This window comes from Borostomias antarcticus (genome assembly GCF_949987555.1).
Source record: "Borostomias antarcticus genome assembly, contig: scaffold_60, whole genome shotgun sequence".
Taxonomy (NCBI): domain Eukaryota; kingdom Metazoa; phylum Chordata; class Actinopteri; order Stomiiformes; family Stomiidae; genus Borostomias; species Borostomias antarcticus.
In genome coordinates, this window is record NW_028175837.1 from 253264 (window position 1) to 275975 (window position 22712).

At 46.5% G+C, this 22712-nt stretch overlaps 1 protein-coding gene across 1 annotated transcript; it reads right to left on the reverse strand.

The window, feature by feature from the left end:
* Positions 1 to 15951: 15951 nt before the first annotated feature.
* Positions 15952 to 22095, reverse strand: LOC311329121 (histone-lysine N-methyltransferase PRDM7-like; the record flags this gene model as incomplete). The annotated part of the gene is made up of 5 exons (XM_084463002.1): positions 21969 to 22095; positions 18443 to 18565; positions 17938 to 18075; positions 16690 to 16961; positions 15952 to 16023 (listed from the first exon to the last, which is right to left on the reverse strand). Exons 2-5 carry the CDS (start codon positions 18537 to 18539, stop codon positions 15952 to 15954), a joined length of 579 nt encoding a protein of 192 aa, XP_084319128.1. The 5' UTR covers positions 18540 to 18565; positions 21969 to 22095.
* Between the last annotated feature and the right edge of the window lie 617 nt (positions 22096 to 22712).

The window sequence follows — 22712 nt, forward strand, 5'->3', positions numbered from 1 at the left end:
GATGGAGGTTTGCTCAGGAGAACAGAGCTTCTCAGTGTTTATGAGCATTGAGAAAACACTCAGTCTTTGGGACAATGGACTGATGTGGAGGACTTTTCCACTGAGTGACTTCACCATGTAGATTGCCAAGGAGGCTGTTCAATGTGAACAATCAACATGAATAGGTTTAGAGTTTTAGAATCTCAGTGTTATGGTCCTGGCCGTTTGCCCCCTGCTCACGGCCTGGACTCTTACCCCTGGACCCTGAGCTCCAGTGCCCCCGGAGGTTGGAAGGTCTATGAACACCAACCATATACCTGCATGACTCTCCCTGGGAGCAATGGAAGAGGCATGCAGAGACACTGGAACCATCCACCTCATCACTTACAATTCTATCTTTTGTTTACCACTGCAATCTAATTACTTGTTGCCAAGATTATATTGATTACTGTACTGTAATTCTACTTTTCTTTATTGTAAAAACCTGCAATGGTATGAGCCGTATATGTTTTTTTCTGGGGCGGCTGTAGCTCAGTTGGTAGAGCCGGTCGTTCAGTGATCGAAGGGTCAGTGGTTCGAATCCCAGCTCAGACTGTCCACATGTCGAAGTGTCCTTGAGCAAGACACCTAACCCCAAAATTGCTCCCAATGAGCAGGTTAGTACCTTGCATGGCAGCTACCTCCATTGATGGGTGAATGAGAGGCCATTGTAAAGCGCTTTGAGTGCCACTAAGGTGGAAAAGCGCTATATAACTGCCGTCCATTTACCATATTTCTGAAGCCTCTCTATTTTGGTGCTGATTGAAATGTGAGTAGATGTACTGGAACAATCTTTAACAGAAGCCTGTGTGAGAACATTAAAAAGGTTTACTAAGTACTAAAGACGGCAGTGTTTGTATAAAGTACATCGGTTTTGTTGCTGCTTTGAAATAATATTTTAACTGGTGCATGTGTGAATCATTCTGTAGCAAAAATGGCACTTTATTGGGTTTGATTATTGGGTTTTGATTTTCATTTTGACATAGAAGTGAGATGCTTCCCAAGTGTTTTCTTATGGCTTGTGTCGAGTTTTAACACAATGACAACCCCCCATACACACAAATGAACACTCTACAATACCTCTCTCAGGTTATAAAATGTTAATTTAAAAAGGTTTATAAAAAACAAGCAACATTCTGAAAAGTCATGGGTTTAAAATGCAGCTGTCCAGCCATCCAACCAACGTCAACAGTCACCAACAAATATTTCACCAAAATTTACATCCCAGTTTTTGTTTCATGTGTGGTGCGCATTCCTTGCATTTAAAATAATCTCAAATCCAAAAAGATAGCCTACTTATTCCAATTTCTGATTGTAATCTCAATTTGTGCTGCTGTGATAACAATATTATAGCCTATTATTAATACTGTTCACATTATTTATCCATGTATGTTTTAAGAGATGAATGGTTGTAAACCCTGAACATTTCTATGTTGCCACCACAAGAGGCAGTGGTCCCATCACACCAAAATAATTACACTATGACATCTCACAATTTCAAGTTCCTCGGTAGTGCAGTGGATAAAGTGTCTGACTTCCATGCGGGAGATCAGGGGTTCAAGGCCCCAGTGGGGAAGATTTGGGGAAACAAAACCCACACCCTCTGCCAGCCTGTGGATCTGTTCCTACGTTTATTTTCGGCCTTTCCATCCCTCTTCCTCCCTCCGTTCACTCTCCTTTCCCTTTTTATTTTGAAGGAAATGTACAGTCTGTTTTGCAGATGAATTAACTGTGTCAAACTGATTGCAGAAACTGGGTGACAAATCAAGTGACCAATTAAAAGTCTCATTGATGTACTAGACTTGTTCTTACTGTTATGTTTCTCTGTGTGTGCAACTCTGTTTTGTTTTCTGCTCCTCCTGTTCTCGGTCCCACTCCCAGATTTCTGAGTGGATCCAGTTATAATTAATATAATTCAAAGCATTTTAATAAATATGAGCATTGTGATTTGTCATTTGTGTTTGTCACTGGATGTATAAAAGTTATGTAAAAATGTGGTTACCTGGTGGTGCAGGTAATCAGTTCAATCAGTTATTGAATTTATGTACAGTAATTGAACAATTGAAATACTCCTGTTTTGAAATTATACCTACAGTATAGGTGTCTCAGTAATTACCCATTATATATTATTAGGCTATACTTTGCATGTATTTACCAGGTAAATGTTTAGTAATTGGGGGACTATGAAAGGAAGGGTTACCAAAAAAATGTTCAGAGTAAGTTAATTTAGCAATAGAAATCCATAAGCATTGGGCCAAAGGGCCTAAGATATAGACAATAAACTACCGGTGGAATGGTGGTGGAGCAATAGCGGTATCTATTACGGATTACTAGTGGACCGCTGTCCCTGACGCTAATAATCCACCAGAGGTCCGCTTGCCATTCGATGAGCAAATGGCCAGGAATCCACCAGCTCGTCCATCGGGGAACCGCTGTAGGTCTGCTAGTCTTGTGTTATCTGGGTTTATCCCTTACCTTTGTCCAGAAACAAAAGTTGAACCAATTGCAGCAAAATAGCTAACGTTAGAGGAATCATCAGTGTAACTGCTTTAGCCACTGACCGCTACCATTAATGTTATGGAAGCTGCTGCTAGTTGTTGTGAGCTCATGAGCTAACTGGCTATCCTGGTCTTATTGTGCTGGATTAGCATTGGAAGCATTGGAACTGATGTGTCCAGGCGACAAGACCCATCTTTATTTATCAGACATTATTTCAAGTCATTTCCATTCACAGCTATTTCAGTGGCATGACTAGCTTCCGTCCTACCAGTCCTGAACAGAAACAAGCCAGTCACACACATAAGCCAGGCTGGACCTGGCCTAGTTTTTCAAAGGCCTCCGGATCTGCCTATTAAACTAGAACGCATCTCCAGATTTCAAGCACCAAAACATAGCCCCAGCTATATCCCGATGCCTCCGGGTTCGAGCCTCATTTTGGCCTCGGTAGTGTAACTGCTAGGTGCAAACGGGGGTGAAAACGCCAAAAAACGCAGTGTAATCCAGACCTAAGTCTATGGGTTCTCTCCTGTATGAACACGCTGGTGTGTTTTTAAGTTTCCTGATTGACTGAAGGTCTTCCCACACTGATCACAGTGGTGCGGCTTCTCTCCTGTATGAACACGCTGGTGTGTCTTCAACTCTCCTGACGTAGTGAAGTTCTTCCCACACTGGTCACAGTGGTATGGCTTCTCTCCTGTATGAACACGCTGGTGTGTCTTTAACTCTCCTGACTGACTGAATTTCTTCCCACACTGGTCACAGTGGTATGGCTTCTCTCCTGTATGAACACGCTGGTGTCTCTTTAAGTGTGTTGACCTACTGAAGTTCTTCCAACATTGGTGACAGTGGTATGGCTTCTCTCCTGTATGAACACGCTGGTGTGACTTTAAGTCTCCTGACTGAATGAAGTTCTTCCCGCACTGGTCACAGTGGTATGGCCTCTCATCTGTATGAACACGCTGGTGTACCTTTAACTCTCCTGACGTAGTGAAGTTCTTCCCACACTGGTCACAGTGGTATGGCTTCTCTCCTGTATGAACACGCTGGTGTGTCTTTGACTCTCCTGACGTAGTGAAGTTCTTCCCACACTGGTCACAGTGGTATGGCTTCTCTCCTGTATGAAAACGCTGGTGTGTCTTTAACTCTCCTGACCTAGTGAAGTTCTTCCCACACTGATCACAGTGGTATGGCTTCTCTCCTGTATGAACACGCTGGTGGTGTGTCTTTAAGTCTCCTGACTGAATGAAGTTCTTCCCACACTGGTCACAGTGGTATGGCTTCTCTCCTGTATGAATACGCTGGTGTGTCTTTAAGTGTGCTGACTTACTGAAGTTCTTGCCACACTGGACACAGTGGTATGGCTTCTCTCGTGTATGAACACGCTGGTGTGTCTTTAAGTCTCCTGACTGAATGAAGTTCTTCCCGCACTGGTCACAGTGGTATGGCTTCTCTCCTGTATGAACACGCTGGTGTATCTTTAACTCTCCTGACCTAGAGAAGTTCTTCCCACACTGGTCACAGTGGTATGGCTTCTCTCCTGTATGAATACGCTGGTGTGCCTTTAAATCTCCTGACCTAGTGAAGTTCTTCCCACACTGGTCACAGTGGTATGGCTTCTCTCCTCTATGAACACGCTGGTGTGTCTTTAAGTCTCCTGACTGAATGAAGTTCTTTCCACACTGCTCACAGTGGTATGGCTTCTCTCCTGTATGAACACGCTGGTGTCTCTTTAAGTTTGTTGACCCACTGAAGTTCTTCCCACACTGCTCACAGTGGTATGGCTTCTCTCCTGTATGCACAAGCTGGTGTGACACCCGAGTCTGGGACAAGTCTGACATCACTCCTGGGAGTCAAAAAGAGAGAGAGACAAACATTAAAAAGGATTCTCACACCTGTAATACAAGTTCAAATGCTGTATAGAGTGATTATATGTAGCTAGTCGGGGGAACACAACGACACCACAACTTCAGATTGAGGACAGGAGAGAGAAAGATATGCAAGAGGTTCCTCTGGCTGAGAGAGAGTGAGGGAGAGTGACAGAGGAGAGAGAGAGAGGAGTGAAAAAAAGAAGAGAGAGAAGAGAAAACAAGCATGAATACGTTGAAGACCATGGCATTAGCTAACTCAGCTAGAATAAGCTAGCCAGCACTCATTAACGTTAGTCAAGCTACCATGTTCCATGGCAACTAACAGCATTCCATTCTGATCATAGCTAGTGTGCCTGGCTAACATCGGCAATTTGTGTGATTCAGATATACTTTATTCACTATTATGTTACAGTAACATATAGGAATTTGCTTTGGCATTTAAAGTGCATACAGTAATTCTCTTTTCACAAACAGAGACAAGTGCAAAACAGGACAGAACAGTGAAACAACAGGACAATAAAGTGCAATGGCTGGTGGTCAGGGTGGTGTAGGTAGTGCAAGTTCAGAGGTCATTCCTGAAGTGGCTCCCCTTGGAGGGGGGGGGGGGGGGGGGGAGACACCTGACTCATGTATGAGGCGCTCTGCTGAGGGGAAAAAGCTGAGTCTGTGGCGGGTTTTCAGAGTCTTTGGCAACCGTAGCCGTCTACCGTGGGGAAGCAGGGTGAAGAGATTGTGACCCGGGTGGGAGGGGTGAGGGGTCGTCTCAAGGCCCTGGTGTCATGTAGGGACTCGAGGGAGGGGAGGGCGCAGCCGATCACACTCTCTGCCCAGCGTATCACCTGCTGCCGCACAACAGCGATTTGCACAGGCGCCATTGCAGGTTATGATGGCAGCGAAACAGGATCCCTCCACGGTACTGAAGCGCTACCAGGTTCTGCTCTTCCTCAGTACGGGCAAAACAAAGTGGGTGAGATGTAAGGACTGACTGTATGGAGGGAGGGAAACGTTAAGACTGGAGATGTGGTTTAATTTCACAGGAGAGCACAGTCTGGTCAAATTACACCCTGTGCTTCCTGTCTCAGTAAAGATCATTTTCACTAACACTGTCATTTGACAAATTACACTTGTTTCGATCTATCTTATCTATCAGAAGAGGCTCGTCCATTGAGGTAGAGGAGGACAGTCCTCCTCAGTTTTGGAGAGAAGAGAGGGATTAAAATATAAATATGCATTTATTTATTTATAATTAATATTTAATATTATCTCAGTTTTGTTCATACATCAGGTTTTCCCTATGGATAAAAACCCATTATTGAAATTCTAAAGCTCCAACAGTGACATCTATAACATGCAGCTGGAGGACCCATAGATATCTATGGAAGGGAGGCTAGCCTCCCTTGGGCGTGTCCCTTAGGGGTCTAGCAATGTGATGCCATTTTTTTCATGCAAATTTGTGATTGGCCAAAACGCAGAAAAATTACCACAAGGGAGGACAGTACTCTGAACAGGATTTAATGATTGACATTTTGTTAGTCCAATCACATTCCAGATTCCAGATTTACCACAGTGAAGGCCGATTGAGTCGGCGTTGATGTCTGTGTTTCTCTTCCCTGTGCCATTGGAGACTTTTTGTGTGTTCGTAGCTCCATAATATAATACATCCAAAAGTATTATGGGACATATTATACAGCAAACTGTTTGTCTATTTGTCTTGATTCTAGCCAAGTAAATATCTAAGCTGACAAAAATACTTCTTGAGCTAGAGCCGTCTGAACACAACAGTTCCACTGGCTGGCTATAGCCGGTAACGTTAGCTACGAGGTGCACGTCAGGCTAGGGCATAGGCAGGCTGCTGATTGGCTGGAGTCAGGCTACGGCATAGGCAGGCTGCTGATTGGCTGGAGTCAGGCTAGGGCATAGGCAGGCTGCTGATTGGCTGGAGTCAGGCTACGGCATAGGCAGGCTGCTGATTGGCTGGAGTCAGGCTAGGGCATAGGCAGGCTGCTGATTGGCTGGAGTCAGGCTAGGGCATAGGCAGGCTGCTGATTGGCTGGAGGCGCAAACTGTCGGCAACTCATCCAAAACATTTCTAGAGACTGGGTCGCAACACCGGATCAGAGAAATGCACTGAACAGCCTGGCTCCTGCTTGCGTGAGAATTGATCGCTTTGCGGTGCTTATTCCTCATCCAGTGATGGATGGGTGGATGGAAAACTTTCAACTGAATGTTCATATTGTTCTGATACGTGTAGGCTATAGCAACATTATGTGGCAGCTTTGACAGCAACCCAAATGAGCATTTGCTGTGCAACGTATTCCATTGTCCAGTTGTCAAATCTATTTGCAAACAAACTGTTTGAGAGTCAGCACACCTGACGGGTGTATCTATCCATCTATCTATCTATCTATCTATCTATCCTTAAAGTATGAATAGATAACTATCTGCATCTGTCTTCTAGCCTACATTTTAGTTCAATTCAAAGGGCTTTATTGGCATGGGAAACATACATTTACATTGCCAAAGCAAACATCCCAAATGGTCACAGATATGTTACAGGTGAATTGAGTGAATAAATGGGTGTAATATTTACAAATTATTTTAATTATTACAAATTAATTTAAATGGTAACTTTTAAATGTGTATGTACATTGTGTATATCTAGTGACCAGTGTGGTGTGCAGGGATACTGATTGAAGAGTTTCAATCGTGGAACCAAACCAACCAGCTATCTGATCAATCGTGACCACGAGTCCGTATGGTAGAAGCCACAGCGCGCCACGCGTTTCTTTGTTCCCCAGAATCAAATAGCCTCTGTTAAAGGACCATTCCACATTTACTAGAATGAAAATGCATGAACCTTTGACATAAATATATCCACCACATCGGCAATAATCATTTCAATACGGTGTTACTCAATAAGAAAAGAACGCGCCTTCCGTTTTCGAGTTAGCACAGATGGTGGCCTCTAGTTGTGCTTATTAATGTCGTTATACGGTCAAGCTCTCCACTTAATGAACCAGCGAGTTAAATAAGCGAAAGCGCGCAGCTCCGACCAGCAACAGCGAGATGACCTGAGAACTGACCGCATGTCGGTGTCTGTTCGTTCCGCTTCCCTCTCAGCATGGTCATACTAAACAGCTTGATGAATTCTGAAATTAAAGATAAATAAACTATTTTTTTATTTTAGCCTTTATTTAACCAGGAAAGGTCCCATTGAGATTAAAAATCTCTTTTTCAAGAGAGACCTGTCCAAGACGGGCTGCAGTGCAATCAAACACAGAGTTACAGATACTATTCTACTATTCTGTTTTGATCGATTCAATTTTGTATAGCCTATGAGCCTCCCCTGGACTCAAATTTAAAATAAAACCAGTAGTCTAACCCTCCCTTGGACTAAAAGCGTGACCCTCTCCTGTTTTCCTCCAGTGACCCCCTGGTTGGATTGGCTCCAGGATTAAAATCAAAGGGTTTTAAAGAACAAGGGAATGAAGGCGAAATTCACTTCTTGAACTGAAGCCCCAAACTGTTGCGCTCTAATTCTTCAAAATAAAAAATAACATACAACTTACCGAATTGAGGATTGTCGTAGCCTACAGTGAAAGGCTAGTGAGTAGGTTGTGATGGAAACGTTTATTTACTCAAAAATAGAGCTAAAGAGCTTGTCTCTTGTTTTCTTCTGATCAATAAGATCTTTGCAATAGCGAATCTTTACAGGCGTAACAAACAGTGCTCGACGGTGAAACGTTCCCAAGGTAGAGAGAGACAGATTACAAACACAATTTATATACACTTCTAGTCGTGACTGCTAGTCTTTTCAAAGCTCTTAACCAATCAGTGAAAGCCCGGAACAATGACGCGTTTCACTGTTCAGATCCTGTCTAGAGCCCGCCTCCTGAGACAGGAAAGATGCTTCAACATTAGGTTCACGACGCCCTCTTCTGGATATGTAATGGTAGTGACCAGTTCTGACTTAACCATGACATTATTATCCTGACATGCATTATGCGTGACCCCTTTATTTATTTGAGGTCTTATATGAATGTCCAGTGCTGACCATGTTCCTCCTTGTTTTAAAAAGGCGCCGTCTCCTCTTGTTCTTTAGTCCTGGACCAGGGCTACTTGTTCTTTCCTTTCCATTCATTTCAATATGAGGTGTGACCGCAAGACTGACGACCACTTCATCCAGACAATACGTAGACTAGATGGTTCCCAAGTGTGAATGTGTCTGCTCTCCAACTTCAGCGCTATTGAAAAGCTGAATTCCTCCTCATTCTCACTAGAAGTGCTAACGGGCTAAATCACCAGAAACTGAAACTGACTTCTTAGGTACCTGGATGTGGAGGAGAAAAGTACCTGGATGTGGAGGAGAAAAGAAGGGGTCAGAGTTCAAGGACTATGCAAACACCTTCCCAGTCCAGTCCGCCTCCTCCTGCTGTTGGCTGTAGCCCTGGTTCTGGACCCGGACTCGGAACTGAATGTTTGATTGATCTTAAAATGAACTCATATTGGTGTGATTAGGCCTACGAATTATTCTTGTTTTTTTGTTTTTGTATTTAAAAAAATAAATAAATTCATAACTGGGCTCAGTCCTATACTATTTGGGTCCCTAAATTGTCCCTCAGTCATCAAAACTTTGATATAGCCTCGCTTTAGGAGAGCATAATCAAACCTGCTAGATAAAAGCACCTGACATTACTAAAACAACAACAAGCTGGTCCTGATTAAAGGGATTTGGATTTGTGCTTATTATTTAACTCCTGGAACTGTCTCACACCCATTCCCTGCAGCCCATAGATGAGATTCTAGGGATCGTTAGAATACTTGTTTTCCAAAGTATGCAAGATGAGGACGTGGGGCGGGTTTAAAGGATCCATGGTCAGATTTCAATTGCGTTTATGGTCTTCTAACATTAGACTAGCCAAGATCCTGCTGTAGGCTATTCATATCCATCTGCCTGGTTAGCTTTCTATCTGATGTTGGCTAGCTAATGTTAGCTGGTGCTTTTATTAGCTAGCTGGGCATCCCTGGGCAGCGTGGGGGAAATATCACCTTGTGTTCCTGGAGGAAGAATCAGTGTTTTGTGGTGTGTGGAAGCAGGTCTGTGAGCTTCAAGAATGTTTAGTTGGGGAGGGAGAGAGCCCTTTCCACTAGCCCAGAGAGATAAGACCTGGAGGAGGAGGTCTTAAGATGAGGTCATCTTGGCTGAAGAATGAGACTCATTGTTTTCTACCTTTGAAGTCTGATATCCCTGCTCTGGAGATCAGACCTACCTTGTGAGCTCACCATGAAATTCATTAAATGTGCCTTGGTTTACGGAATATATTTACTAGATTGATCATCACCCTGCAAAAACCTAGATATGGCCTTTGAGGGCTGAGATCATTTTCAAGAGGTTCCTACGTCTGCAAGGAGTTGTCCATCACCATGCCACCCTAGGTCCATCCAGTACTGCACACATGATCACGTTCTGAGGGGGCGGCAGCAGCTCAGGAGGTAGAGTAGCCGTCTGGGAGCCTCCAGTTCAATTCCAGCTATCTGCTCTGCTTCGTTGACGTGTTCTTGAGAAAGACACTAATTGCTCCCAATGAGCAGACTAATACCAGCTGGCTGCCATTGGTGAGTGAATGAGAGAAGATATTGTAAAGCGCTCTACGCTATAGAAGTGCACTCCACTCACCATGAGATATCTGGTGCTCTATATAATGCAGTTGTCCAGGACGGAGCAGAGCAGCCCAGGTTTGTTGTCATGTGGGATCATGTTAGTTTCCACCGGGCTGCTCTGGTCTGGGACTGGTTCACCAACCACCATACATAACTTCACAGGTGGATACACCGTTACCCCCTTACTCCCCATTCCTCAGTCCCGTTGAGGAATTCTTTTCACTTTGGCGTTGGAAGGTTTATGAACACCAACCATATACCCGCATGACTCTCCCTGGGAGCAATGGAAGAGGCATGCAGAGACACTGAGGGGGGGTCGGACCAGGGTTGGATACTGAGGGGGGGTCAGTCCAGGGTTGGATACTGAGGGGGGGTGAGTCCAGGGTTGGATACTGAGGGGGGGTCAGTCCAGGGTTGGATACTGAGGGGGGGTGAGTCCAGGGTTGGATACTGAGGGGGGGGTCAGTCCAGGGTTGGATACTGAGGGGGGGGTCAGTCCAGGGTTGGATACTGAGGGGGGGTCAGTCCAGGGTTGGATACTGAGGGGGGGTCAGTCCAGGGTTGGATACTGAGGGGGGGTCAGTCCAGGGTTGGATACTGAGGGTGGGTCAGTCCAGGGTTGGATACTGAGGGGGGGTCAGTCCAGGGTTGGATACTGAGGGGGGGTCAGTCCAGGGTTGGATACTGAGGCGTTCCCCGTTGTCTAGCCAGGGATGACATTGCTTGTGATGTGGATGAGGTGATGTCAGACCCTGACAGAAGGCGGGATCCAGAAACCATCCACCTCATCACTTACAATTCTATCTTTTGTTTACCACTGCAATCTAATTTTAATGTAATTATTTGTTGCCAAGATTGTATGGATTACTGTACTGTAATTCGACTTTTCTTTATTGTAAAAAAGAACAGAAGCCTGTGTGAGAACATTAAAAAGGTATACTAAGTACTAAAGACGCCAGTGTTTTATATAAAGTACATCAGTTTTGTTGCTGGTTTAAAATAATATTTCAACTGGTGCATGTGTGAATCATTTTGTTGCAAAAATTCCACTTTGAAAAAGGATTATTGGGTTTTGATTGCAGAGTTTCATTTTGACATAGAAGTGAGATGCTTCCCAAGTGTTTTCTTATGGCTTGTGTCGAGTTTTAACACAATGACAACCCCCCATACACACAAATGAACACTCTCTACAATACCTCTCTCAGGTTATAAAATGTTTATTTAAAAAGGTTCATAAAAAACAAGCAACATTCGGAAAAGTCATGGGTTTAAAATGCAGCTGTCCAGCCACCCAACCAACGTCAACAGTCACCAACAAATATTTCACCAACATTTCCATCCCAGTTTTTGTTTCATGTGTGGTGCACATTCCTTGCATTTAAAATAATCTCAAATCCAAAAAGATAGCCTACTTATTCCAATTTCTGATTGTAATCTCAATTTGTGCTGCTGTGATAATATTATAACTACTGTTCACATTATTTATCCATGTATGTTTTAAGAGATGAATGGTTGTAAACCCTGAACTCAACCAGGTTTATTGGAATTAATTTAAACAGTTCCCTTTGCAATCACCATCTCATTTACTTCATGTTGCTGCAAAAACATTCATACACCCTAATATTTATTAACAAGCACTAACTTCTGCATCAGGATTGCTGACAAGCAATCAAACATAGTCCTTTCCATCCCTCCGTTCACTCTCCTTTCCCCTTTTATTTTGAAGGAAATGTACAGTCTGTTTTGCAGATGAATTAACTGTGTCAAACTGATTGCACAAACTGGGTGACAAATCAAGTGACCAATTAAAAGTCTCATTGATATACTAGACTTGTGCTTACTGTTGTGTTTCTCTGTGTGTGCAACTCTGTTTTGTTTTCTGCTCCTCCTGTTCTCAGCCCCACTCCCAGATTTCTGAGTGGATCCAGTTATAATTAATATAATTCAAAGCATTTTAATAAACATGAGCATTGTGATTTGTCATTTGTGTTTGTCACTGGATGTTATAAAAGTTATGTAAAAATGTGGTTACCTGGTGGTGCAGGTAATCAGTTCAATCAGTTATTGAATTTACGTACAGTAATTGAACAATTGAAATACTCCTGTTTTGAAATTATACCTACAGTATAGGTGTCTCAGTAATTATCCATTATATATGTGGCTATACTTTGCATGTATTTACCAGGTAAATGTTTAGTAATTGGGGGACTATGAAAGGAAGGGTTACCAAAAAAATGTTCAGAGTAAGTTAATTTAGCAATAGAAATCCATAAGCATTGGGCCAAAGGCCTAAGATATAGACAATAAACTACCGGTGGAATGGTGGTGGAGCAATAGCGGTATCTATTACGGATTACTAGCGGACCGCTGTCCCTGACGCTAATAATCCACCAGAGGTCCGCTTGCCATTCGATGAGCAAATGGCCAGGAATCCACCAGCTCGTCCATCGGGGACCCGCTGTAGGTCCGCTAGTAATCTGTTATATTCAGCTGGAGGTCCACCAGCTCGTCCATCGGGGACTCGCTGTAGGTCCGCTAGCCTTGTGTTATCTGGGTTTATCCCTTACCTTTGTCAAGAAACAAAAGTTGAACCAATTGCAGCAAAATAGCTAACGTTAGAGGAATCATCAGTGTAACTGCTTTAGCCACTGACCGCTACCATTAATGTTATGGAAGCTGCTGCTAGTTGTTGTGAGCTCATGAGCTAACTGGCTATCCTGGTCTTATTGTGCTGGATTAGCATTGGAAGCATTGGAACTGATGTGTCCAGGCGACAAGACCCATCTTAATTTATCAGACATTATTTCAAGTCATTTCCATTCACAGCTATTTCAGTGGCATGACTAGCTTCCGTCCTACCAGTCCTGAACAGAAACAAGCCAGTCACACACATAAGCCAGGCTGGACCTGGCCTAGTTTTTCAAAGGCCTCCTGGTCTGCCTATTAAACTAGAACGCATCTCCAGATTTCAAGCACCAAAACATAGCCCCAGCTATATCCCGATGCCTCCGGGTTCGAGCCTCATTTTTGCCTCCGTAGTGTAACTGCTAGGTGCAAACAGGGGTGAAAACGCAAAAAAACGCAGTGTAATCCAGACCTAAGGCTATGGGTTCTCTCCTGTATGAACACACTGGTGTGTTTTTAAGTTTCCTGATTGACTGAAGGTCTTCCCACACTGATCACAGTGGTACGGCTTCTCTCCTGTATGAACACGCTGGTGTATCTTTAACTCTCCTGACGTAGTGAAGTTCTTCCCACACAGGTCACAGTGGTATGGCTTCTCTCCTGTATGAACACACTGGTGTGTCTTTAATTGTCCTGATGTAGTGAAGTTCTTCCAACACTGGTCACAGTGGTATGGCCTCTCTCCTGTATGAACACGCTGGTGTATCTTTAACTCTCCTGACGTAGTGAAGTTCTTCCCACACAGGTCACAGTGATATGGCTTCTCTCCCGTATGAACACGCTGGTGTGTCTTTAATTGTCCTGATGTAGTGAAGTTCTTCCAACACTGGTCACAGTGGTATGGCCTCTCTCCTGTATGAACACGCTGGTGCATCTTTAAGCTTCCTGACCTAGTGAAGTTCTTCCCACACTGGTCACAGTGGTATGGCTTCTCTCCTGTATGAACACGCTGGTGTGTCTTTAAGTCTCCTGACGTAGTGAAGTTCTTTCCACACTGGTCACAGTGGTATGGCTTTTCACCTGTATGAACACGCAGATGTCTCTTTAACTCTGATGACGTAGTGAAGTTATTCCCACACTGGTCACAGTGGTTTGCTTTCTCTCCTGTATGAACACGCTGGTGTGTCTTTAACTCTCCTGACTGACTGAATTTCTTCCCACACTGGTCACAGTGGTATGGCTTCTCTCCTGTATGAATACGCTGGTGTCTCTTTAAGTGTGTTGACCTACTGAAGTTCTTCCCACATTGGTCACAGTGGTATGGCTTCTCTCCTGTATGAACACGCTGGTGTGACTTTAAGTCTCCTGACTGAATGAAGTTCTTCCCGCACTGGTCACAGTGGTATGGCCTCTCATCTGTATGAACACGCTGGTGTACCTTTAACTCTCCTGACGTAGTGAAGTTCTTCCCACACTGGTCACAGTGGTATGGCTTCTCTCCTGTATGAACACGCTGGTGTGTCTTTGACTCTCCTGACGTAGTGAAGTTCTTCCCACACTGGTCACAGTGGTATGGCTTCTCTCCTGTATGAACACGCTGGTGTATCTTTAACTTTCCTGACTCAGTGAAGTTCTTCCCACACTGGTCATAGTGGTATGGCTTCTCTCCTGTATGAACACGCTGGTGTGTCTTTAAGTGTGCTGACTGAATGAAGTTCTTCCCACACTGGTCACAGTGGTATGGCTTCTCTCCTGTATGAACACGCTGGTGTACCTTTAACTCTCCTGACGTAGTGAAGTTCTTCCCACACTGGTCACAGTGGTATGGCTTCTCTCCTGTATGAACACGCTGGTGTGTCTTTAAGTCTCCTGACTGAATGAAGTTCTTCCCGCACTGGTCACAGTGGTACGGTCTTGGCTTGTCTGTGTGTCTCTGTCTCTGGGTGGGAGCTGGGGTGAGGGGGTGTTGGAGGTGGTGATAGGGAGTGATTGAGAGGAGACAGATGAGGAGAGAGTCTCTGGTCTGATCTCTCCGCTCCTCAGCAGAGAGACGTAGAGGTTGTCATGGCTCCTCTTGAGGTGCTTGTGGAGGTAGATCTGGGAGGTGTAGGTGAATGGGCACTCAGAGCAGGAGAACACCTGAGTCTGGGACAAGTCTAACATCACTCCTGGGAGAGTGAAAGAGAGACAAACATTAAAAAGGATTCTCACACCTGTAGTACAAGTTCAAATACTGTATAGAGTGATTATATGTAGCTAGTGGGGGCGAAACATAACGACACCACAACTTCAGATTGAGGACAGGAGAGAGAAAGATATGCAAGAGGTTCCTCTGGCTGAAAGAGTGAGGGAGAGTGACAGAGGAGAGAGAGAGAGAGAGAGAGAGGAGTGAAAAAAAGAAGAGGAGAGAGAGAAGAGAAAACAAGCATGAATACGTTGAAGCCCATGGCATTAGCTAACTCAGCTAGAATAAGCTAGCCAGCACTCATTAACGTTAGTCAAGCTACCATGCTCCATGGCAACTAACAGCCTTCCATTCTGATCATAGCTAGTGTGCCTGGCTAACATCGGCAATTTGTGTGCCGCCCAACAGCGATTTGCACAGGCGCCGTTGCTGTTCGTGACGTAGCGTCCCGTTTCATTGCATCCATGAGTGTCCTGAATTTCTCGTTGTATGAACAGGTCTTGGCTGCTGGCTGGCATCATGGGAAAAAGACAGAGGAGAGGAGAGAGGGAAGGATGGTAGAGGAGAGCTACTTGGACAGCGGTTACTATTATGACCAGCAGACCTCTGGTTCTTTCAGCTTTAAGGAAAGAGGTGGATGAGAGAGAGATGGAGGAGAAGACAGAGGGAAGAAGAGTTGAGGACAGATACCTCTAGCGGTGCTCTTTTTGTCCCAGAAGTAGTCGAAGGAGATGCTCTTGTATCTGTACTCCTGTCCGTACCAGACCAGCAGCTCCTCCCCGACAGCCAGCAGCCGACAGCAGCGAAACAGGATCCCTCCACGGTACTGAAACGCTACCAGGTTCTGCTCTTCCTCAGTACGGGCACAGTTCACATACCTGGGGGAGAGAGGGGGTGGTTTCATGAGAACAAACAGGTGAGGGAGGGAGAGACGGGAGGAAGGAAGGATGAAGGAAGAGAGGGAGGGAGAAAACAAAGTGGGTGAGATGTAGGGACTGACTGTATGGAGGGAGAGAAACATTCAAGACTGGAGAGATGGTTTATGTGAAGTGAGAGAGAGGAGGGGTGGAGATAGAGACCAATGTACTCGGTTCCTCACCTCATCCAGTTGGAGTGCGTCTCTCTTTTGGCATCGATGTACTCGTCATCACAGTTTCTGCTCTTGATCTGAGAACACAGAGACGTCTTCAATTTAATTCCTTCATCAAACATTATTTCATGAGGATCATCAGAACACCTGTTCACACACACACACACACACACACACACACACACACACACACACCACCCTCATACCCACCACACACACACACACACACACACACCGCCCTCATACCCACCACCACCCACACACACACACACCGCCCTCATACCCACCACCCACCCACCCACCCACCCACCCACCCACCCACACACACACACACACACACACACACACACACACACACACACACACACACACACACACACACACACACACACACACACACACACACACACACACACACACACACACACACACACACACACAACCCTCATACCCACCACCCAGGAGCAAACACACACACACACATCGCCCTCATACCCACCACCCAGGAGTACACACACACACACACACACACACACACACACACACACACACACACACACACCGCCCTCATACCCACCACCCAGGAGTACACACACACACACACACACACACACACACACACACACAACACACACACACACACACCTCATACCCACCACCCAGGAGTACACTCATACCCACCACCCAGGAGAACACACACACACACACACACACACACACACACACACCGCCCTCATACCCACCACCCAGGAGTATCCGCTCTTGATGGCCTCCTCCTTCTCCATCACCTCCCCCTCGTAGGGGCCGTAGTGGGTTCCCTTGGCAACCGCCTCCCCACAGTTGAAGACTCCCAGCCCCACCCCGGGTATCCGTGACCTCTTGACCTCCAGGCCGTGTGGGAGGGTCAGTCTGGCCCGGTCAGACCCCCCCAGGACCACCGGGGTGTCCGGTATGAAGAGGGGGGGTCCGTGGAGCTCACACTCCTCCAGGAAGAAAGACTCACACTCCTCACAGTCTGGAGAGGACAGGAGAGGGGGAGGAGAGACGTAGTGCATTAGAGAGAGAGAAAGAGAGAGGTAGAGATGGAGAGAGAAAAGGAGGTTAGAGAGAGAGAGAGAGAGAGAGAGAGTGTGAGTGAGTGAGTGAGTGTGTGAGTGAGTGAGTGAGTGAGTGAGTGTGTGAGTGAGTGTGAGTGAGTGTGGAGTGAGTGAGTGTGGAGTGAGTGTGGAGTGAGTGAGTGTGGAGTGAGTGAGTGAGTGAGTGAGTGAGTGAGTGAGTGAGTGAGTGAGTGAGTGAGTGAGTGAGTGAGTGTGTGAGTGTGTGTGAGTGTGTGTGTGTGTGTGTGTGTGTGTGTGTGTGTGTGTGTGTGTGTGTGTGTGTGTGTGTGTGACTAAAGCCGGGTTGACAGCTAAAAGGAGACAGTAGTTCCAGAATGTCTGTGCCGTCGTTGAACAGCAGTTCTAGAATGTTCAAAGTTCCAATTTGGCAAAACTGAACTGTGAACCTACGAGGGAGAGAGAGACTGAGGAGAGAGATACAGAGAGAGAGACTGAGGAGAGAGAACCAGAGAGAGAGACTGAGGAGAGAGATAACCAGAGAGAGAGACTGAGGAGAGAGATAGAGAGAGAGAGACTGAGGAGAGAGATAACCAGAGAGAGAGAGACTGAGGAGAGAGAACCAGAGAGAGAGACTGAGGAGAGAGATAACCAGAGAGAGAGAGACTGAGGAGAGAGATACAGAGAGAGAGAGACTGAGGAGAGAGATAACCAGAGAGAGAGAGACTGAGGAGAGAGATAACCAGAGAGAGAGACTGAGGAGAGAGATAGAGAGAGAGAGACTGAGGAGAGAGATAACCAGAGAGAGAGAGACTGAGGAGAGAGATAAACAGAGAGAGAGAGAGACTGAGGAGAGAGATAACCAGAGAGAGAGACTAAGGATTGGTAAACAGAGAGAAATAGAGAAAGACAGAAAAGAGAGAGCAGCTCTCTTACAGAGGTAGTGGTCATCTTCTGGCTCCTTCTGCTCAGTGTCGTTGACTCTGGCTCTGTCTCTCAGGTTCCTCGCTCTGCGGTATAGGTTCACCTCTGACCTCTGGTTCACCTCTGACCTCTGCTTCACCTCTAACACATCTGACGCACGTATGCACGCACGCACAAACACACACAAACACACACAAACACACACACACACACAGAGAGACAGACACACGTTACATGGGGTTAACATGCCACACACACAGGGTTTTCATGTCACTCAGTGAAACTGACAAGAGTACACTCACACAAACCCCACTAACACTAACAGTATAACGCTGCAACTTGGGGAGATGCGTAGAAAACAACACAGAAACACCTTTGAGAGGACAGGGATCCCAGGCCGACACCGTCAGCATAACATTACACTACAGTAGTGACTACTACTACAGTACTATTACCACACAATAGCCTCCTACTATAGTACTACTCTACTAGTACTACTTGTACTCTGTATGCGTACGTTGAGAGGGTGTCTCCAGATGAGGGGTCCACTCCACCCAGTCACTGAGCCCAGGAAGGGGGGGCAGGTCCGCCATCTTGGATCCACCTCGATGCATGAAGGCTGGGGCTGTCCACTTCAGACCTGCAACACACAGGGAGGAGAGGGAGGGGGAGGAGAGAGAGATGGAGGAGGAGACAGATGGAGGAGGAAAGAGAGATGGAGGAGAGATGGAGGAGGAGAGATGGGGGAGGAGAGAGATGGAGGAGGAGAGATGGAGGAGAGAGAGATGGAGGAGGAAAGAGATGGGGAGGGGAGAGAGATGGAGGAGGAGAGAGATGGAGGAGGAGAGAGATGGGGAGGAGAGAGATGGAGGAGAGAGAGATGGAAGAGGAGAGAGAGATGGAAGAGGAGAGAGATGGGGAGGAGAGAGAGATGGAAGAGGAGAGATGGAAGAGGAGAGATGGAGGAGAGAGAGATGGAGGAGAGAGATGGAAGAGAGAGAGATGGAGGAGGAGAGAGATGGAGGAGGAGAGAGAGATGGAGGAGGAGAGAGATGGAGGAGAGAGATGGAGGAGGAGAGAGAGAGATAGAGGAGGAGAGAGAGATGGAGGAGAGAGATGGAGGAGGAGAGAGAGATGGAGGAGGAGAGAGAGATGGAGGAGGAGAGAGATGGAGGAGAGAGAGATGGAAGAGGAGAGAGAGATGGAGAGAGAGATGGAGGAGGAGAGAGAGAGAGATAGAGGAGGAGAGAGAGATGGAGGAGAGAGAGATGGAGGAGAGAGATGGAGGAGAGAGAGATGGAAAAGGAGAGAGAGATGGAGGAGGAGAGAGATGGAGGAGAGAGAGATGGAGGAGGAGAGAGAGAGAGATGGAGGAGGAGAGATGGAGGAGGAGAGAGAGATGGAGGAGAGATGGAGGAGGAGAGAGAGAGAGATGGAGGAGAGAGAGGTGGAGGAGGAGAGATGAGGAGGAGAGATGGAGGAGGAGAGATGGGGAGGAGAGAGAGGGGGAGGAGAGAGAGATGGGGAGGAGAGAGATGGAGGAGAGAGAGATGGAAGAGGAGAGAGAGATGGGGAGGAGAGAGAGATGGAGGAGGAGAGAGATGGAGGAGAGAGAGATGGAGGAGGAGAGAGAGATGGAAGAGGAGAGAGAGATGGGGAGGAGAGAGATGGGGAGGACAGTGTTGTGGAAAACTATATATTTTAGATATTCTTTTGAAATGTGTCCATCTACCAGTGCAGCCTTGAGTCGGACACTCATTTGTCCTTCTTTTGAGGTCATCCCTACACAGTACTTGAGGTCTAACAAATGATTGGATGAAAGCAGAGTCAACTAGCTAAACGGTATTTCATTGGTTAAATAAAGGTATCATTATTATCCATGTGCTTGTTTCCACCACGTGATGGGAAGCACAGCCCCAGACCTGGTGCAGGGCGCTCTACTATTCAGGGCTAGAAGCCTCATACCGCCCTGCCAGGGACCAGTCATTGAGCCCATATCTGTAGTCACTCTGTCAGCAGTAGCATGTCTACAGATACTAGTATTTCGTTAGTCACCGAAGGGAAGAACGTTCTGGAAAGGTGAAAGCCTTTTCTCCAAGATGTCTACACTTGCAGCCCCTCACATTTTATACTGTCTAAAACACACTGTATTGCACTTCAATAGCACATATCCACAGATATATCCACTCACCTGACTTCACCACCCTGATCACATGACCTCTCTCCAAGATAGAGTCACAGCCTTTGAGATCACGTGATCAGGGTGAAGCCAGGCTAGTGGACATCAGTGGATGTGTTCTAGTCCAACAGAGGTCATCAGGTGCTGGACTTTGCTATCTGAGGTAGGAGGTGCTGGCGTTTTTCAGCAGGCAGATTGCTTTTTGGCACTTGAAGCAATTAGTCTGCTGGCCGGTGGGTGAGGAGCAGTTATTCTACAGACAGCAGTCTCCTCCTCCCGGTGATGGATAGACTGGGTCTCTGATATGATGCCTGTTCCTCTCTGGTCTGCTGAGTCCCTCGGTCTCCTCCCTGTCTGGTCTCCCTGTCTGGTCTCTCTCTGGTCTGAGTCCCAGGTCTCCTCCCTGTCTGGTCTCTCTCTGGTCTGAGTCCCCAGGTCTCCTCCCTGTCTGGTCTCTCTGTCTGGTCTCTCTCTGGTCTGAGTCCCCAGGTCTCCTCCCTGTCTGGTCTCCCTGTCTGGTCTCTCTCTGGTCTGCTGAGTCCCTCGGTCTCCTCCCTGTCTGGTCTCCCTGTCTGGTCTCTCTCTGGTCTGCTGAGTCCCCAGGTCTCCTCCCTGTCTGGTCTCCCTGTCTGGTCTCTCTCTGGTCTGAGTCCCAGGTCTCCTCCCTGTCTGGTCTCCCTGTCTGGTCTCTCTCTGGTCTGAGTCCCCAGGTCTCCTCCCTGTCTGGTCTCTCTCTGGTCTGAGTCCCAGGTCTCCTCCCTGTCTGGTCTCTCTCTGGTCTCTCTCTGGTCTGAGTCCCCAGGTCTCCTCCCTGTCTGGTCTCTCTCTGGTCTCTCTCTGGTCTGAGTCCCCAGGTCTCCTCCCTGTCTGGTCTCTCTCTGGTCTCTCTCTGGTCTGAGTCCCCAGGTCTCCTCCCTGTCTGGTCTCCCTGTCTGGTCTCTCTCTGGTCTGAGTCCCCAGGTCTCCTCCCTCTCTGGTCTCTCTCTGGTCTGAGTCCCCAGGTCTCCTCCCTGTCTGGTCTCTCTCTGGTCTCTCTCTGGTCTGAGTCCCCAGGTCTCCTCCCTGTCTGGTCTCTCTCTGGTCTCTCTCTGGTCTGAGTCCCCAGGTCTCCTCCCTGTCTGGTCTCTCTCTGGTCTCTCTCTGGTCTGAGTCCCCAGGTCTCCTCCCTCTCTGGTCTCTCTCTGGTCTGAGTCCCAGGTCTCCTCCCTGTCTGGTCTCTCTCTGGTCTCTCTCTGGTCTGAGTCCCAGGTCTCCTCCCTGTCTGGTCTCTCTCTGGTCTCTCTCTGGTCTCTCTCTGGTCTGAGTCCCAGGTCTCCTCCCTGTCTGGTCTCTCTCTGGTCTCTCTCTGGTCTGAGTCCCCAGGTCTCCTCCCTGTCTGGTCTCTCTCTGGTCTCTCTCTGGTCTGAGTCCCAGGTCTCCTCCCTGTCTAGTACACAGCAGAGCTCAGACAGGTCTGGCACACTTGACCTGTTGCAGGTTATGAGATCAAATCAATTACCATTACAGTTAGACCAACTTTAATAATCCCCAGGGGGCATTACAGCAGCAAGAACAACAGAGAAGGTAAGAACAGATCAATGATTAAACATATAGGCTACATAAGAAATAGGGCATTACAACAACAAAGAAATAGCAACAATAATAGTACCCTAAAATAGTCAAAACAAAATGTCTATCTTTTTCCAAGATATTCCCATCTTGAAAAAACATTCTTTAACTCATAACTGTTGATCTGGAATAATACAATTAGCAAGAGTGCCCTTCAGAGACCTGAACAACTTTCTGGCCTGGCCCTTCCTAACTTGATGTATTATTACTGGACATGTAGTATTAAGATGATGTTACTGGACTGTAGGAGACCTACCTGGTAAACCTGAGGTCTGGGTGTGAATGGAGTCGGTCACTACGGTCAAGCAGTCGCAGGATGGACAGAGACAATGAGCTTTTACCTGTTTATTCTGAGTGGAAAACACAATAAAACACTGGTCTTCCACGAGTCTGCAATTCCTCTGGGGCTCCTGCAGTCAAGCGCTACTGCTCTGCTTTCTCTCTCCAACATCAGGATCAGTTGTTTACAGAAAGAACACATTTCCTTCAAACATCACAAACACTTTATTTTGAACAATAACGAAGCTACCGCTACTGCTCTGCTTTCTCTGAACTTACAGAGAGCACATGGATGAATTTAGAAATCTGAGAATCTATTTACATATTTGAAGCAACATACCTGAGTGGAAAGCACACAAAAAATAAAACACTTGTCTTCCAGATGTCTGCAATTCCTGTGGAAAAATAAAAAGACCCATTTTCCCATGCGGCCTCGTCTGAGCAGCAACCAGAACGCGGGATGCAACGCTGCCAGCCAGGAAACACAAACGGGCTATAAACTTACAATCCAGTGGACAAAACTTCATCACCAGAAATCATCAGTGTGTAGCAAAACAAATAGTAGCTATGCAATGCATCAGTGTTCCTAACCTAAATGACGGGGTTTTCCACACAGATAATAAAATACAAGGATCATTTTACACCACGCACACAGGCCTTCCTCATGCAGCCAAGCCTACTACGGCAACTCCACAAGGACAAAACACACTCGTAGACCTGC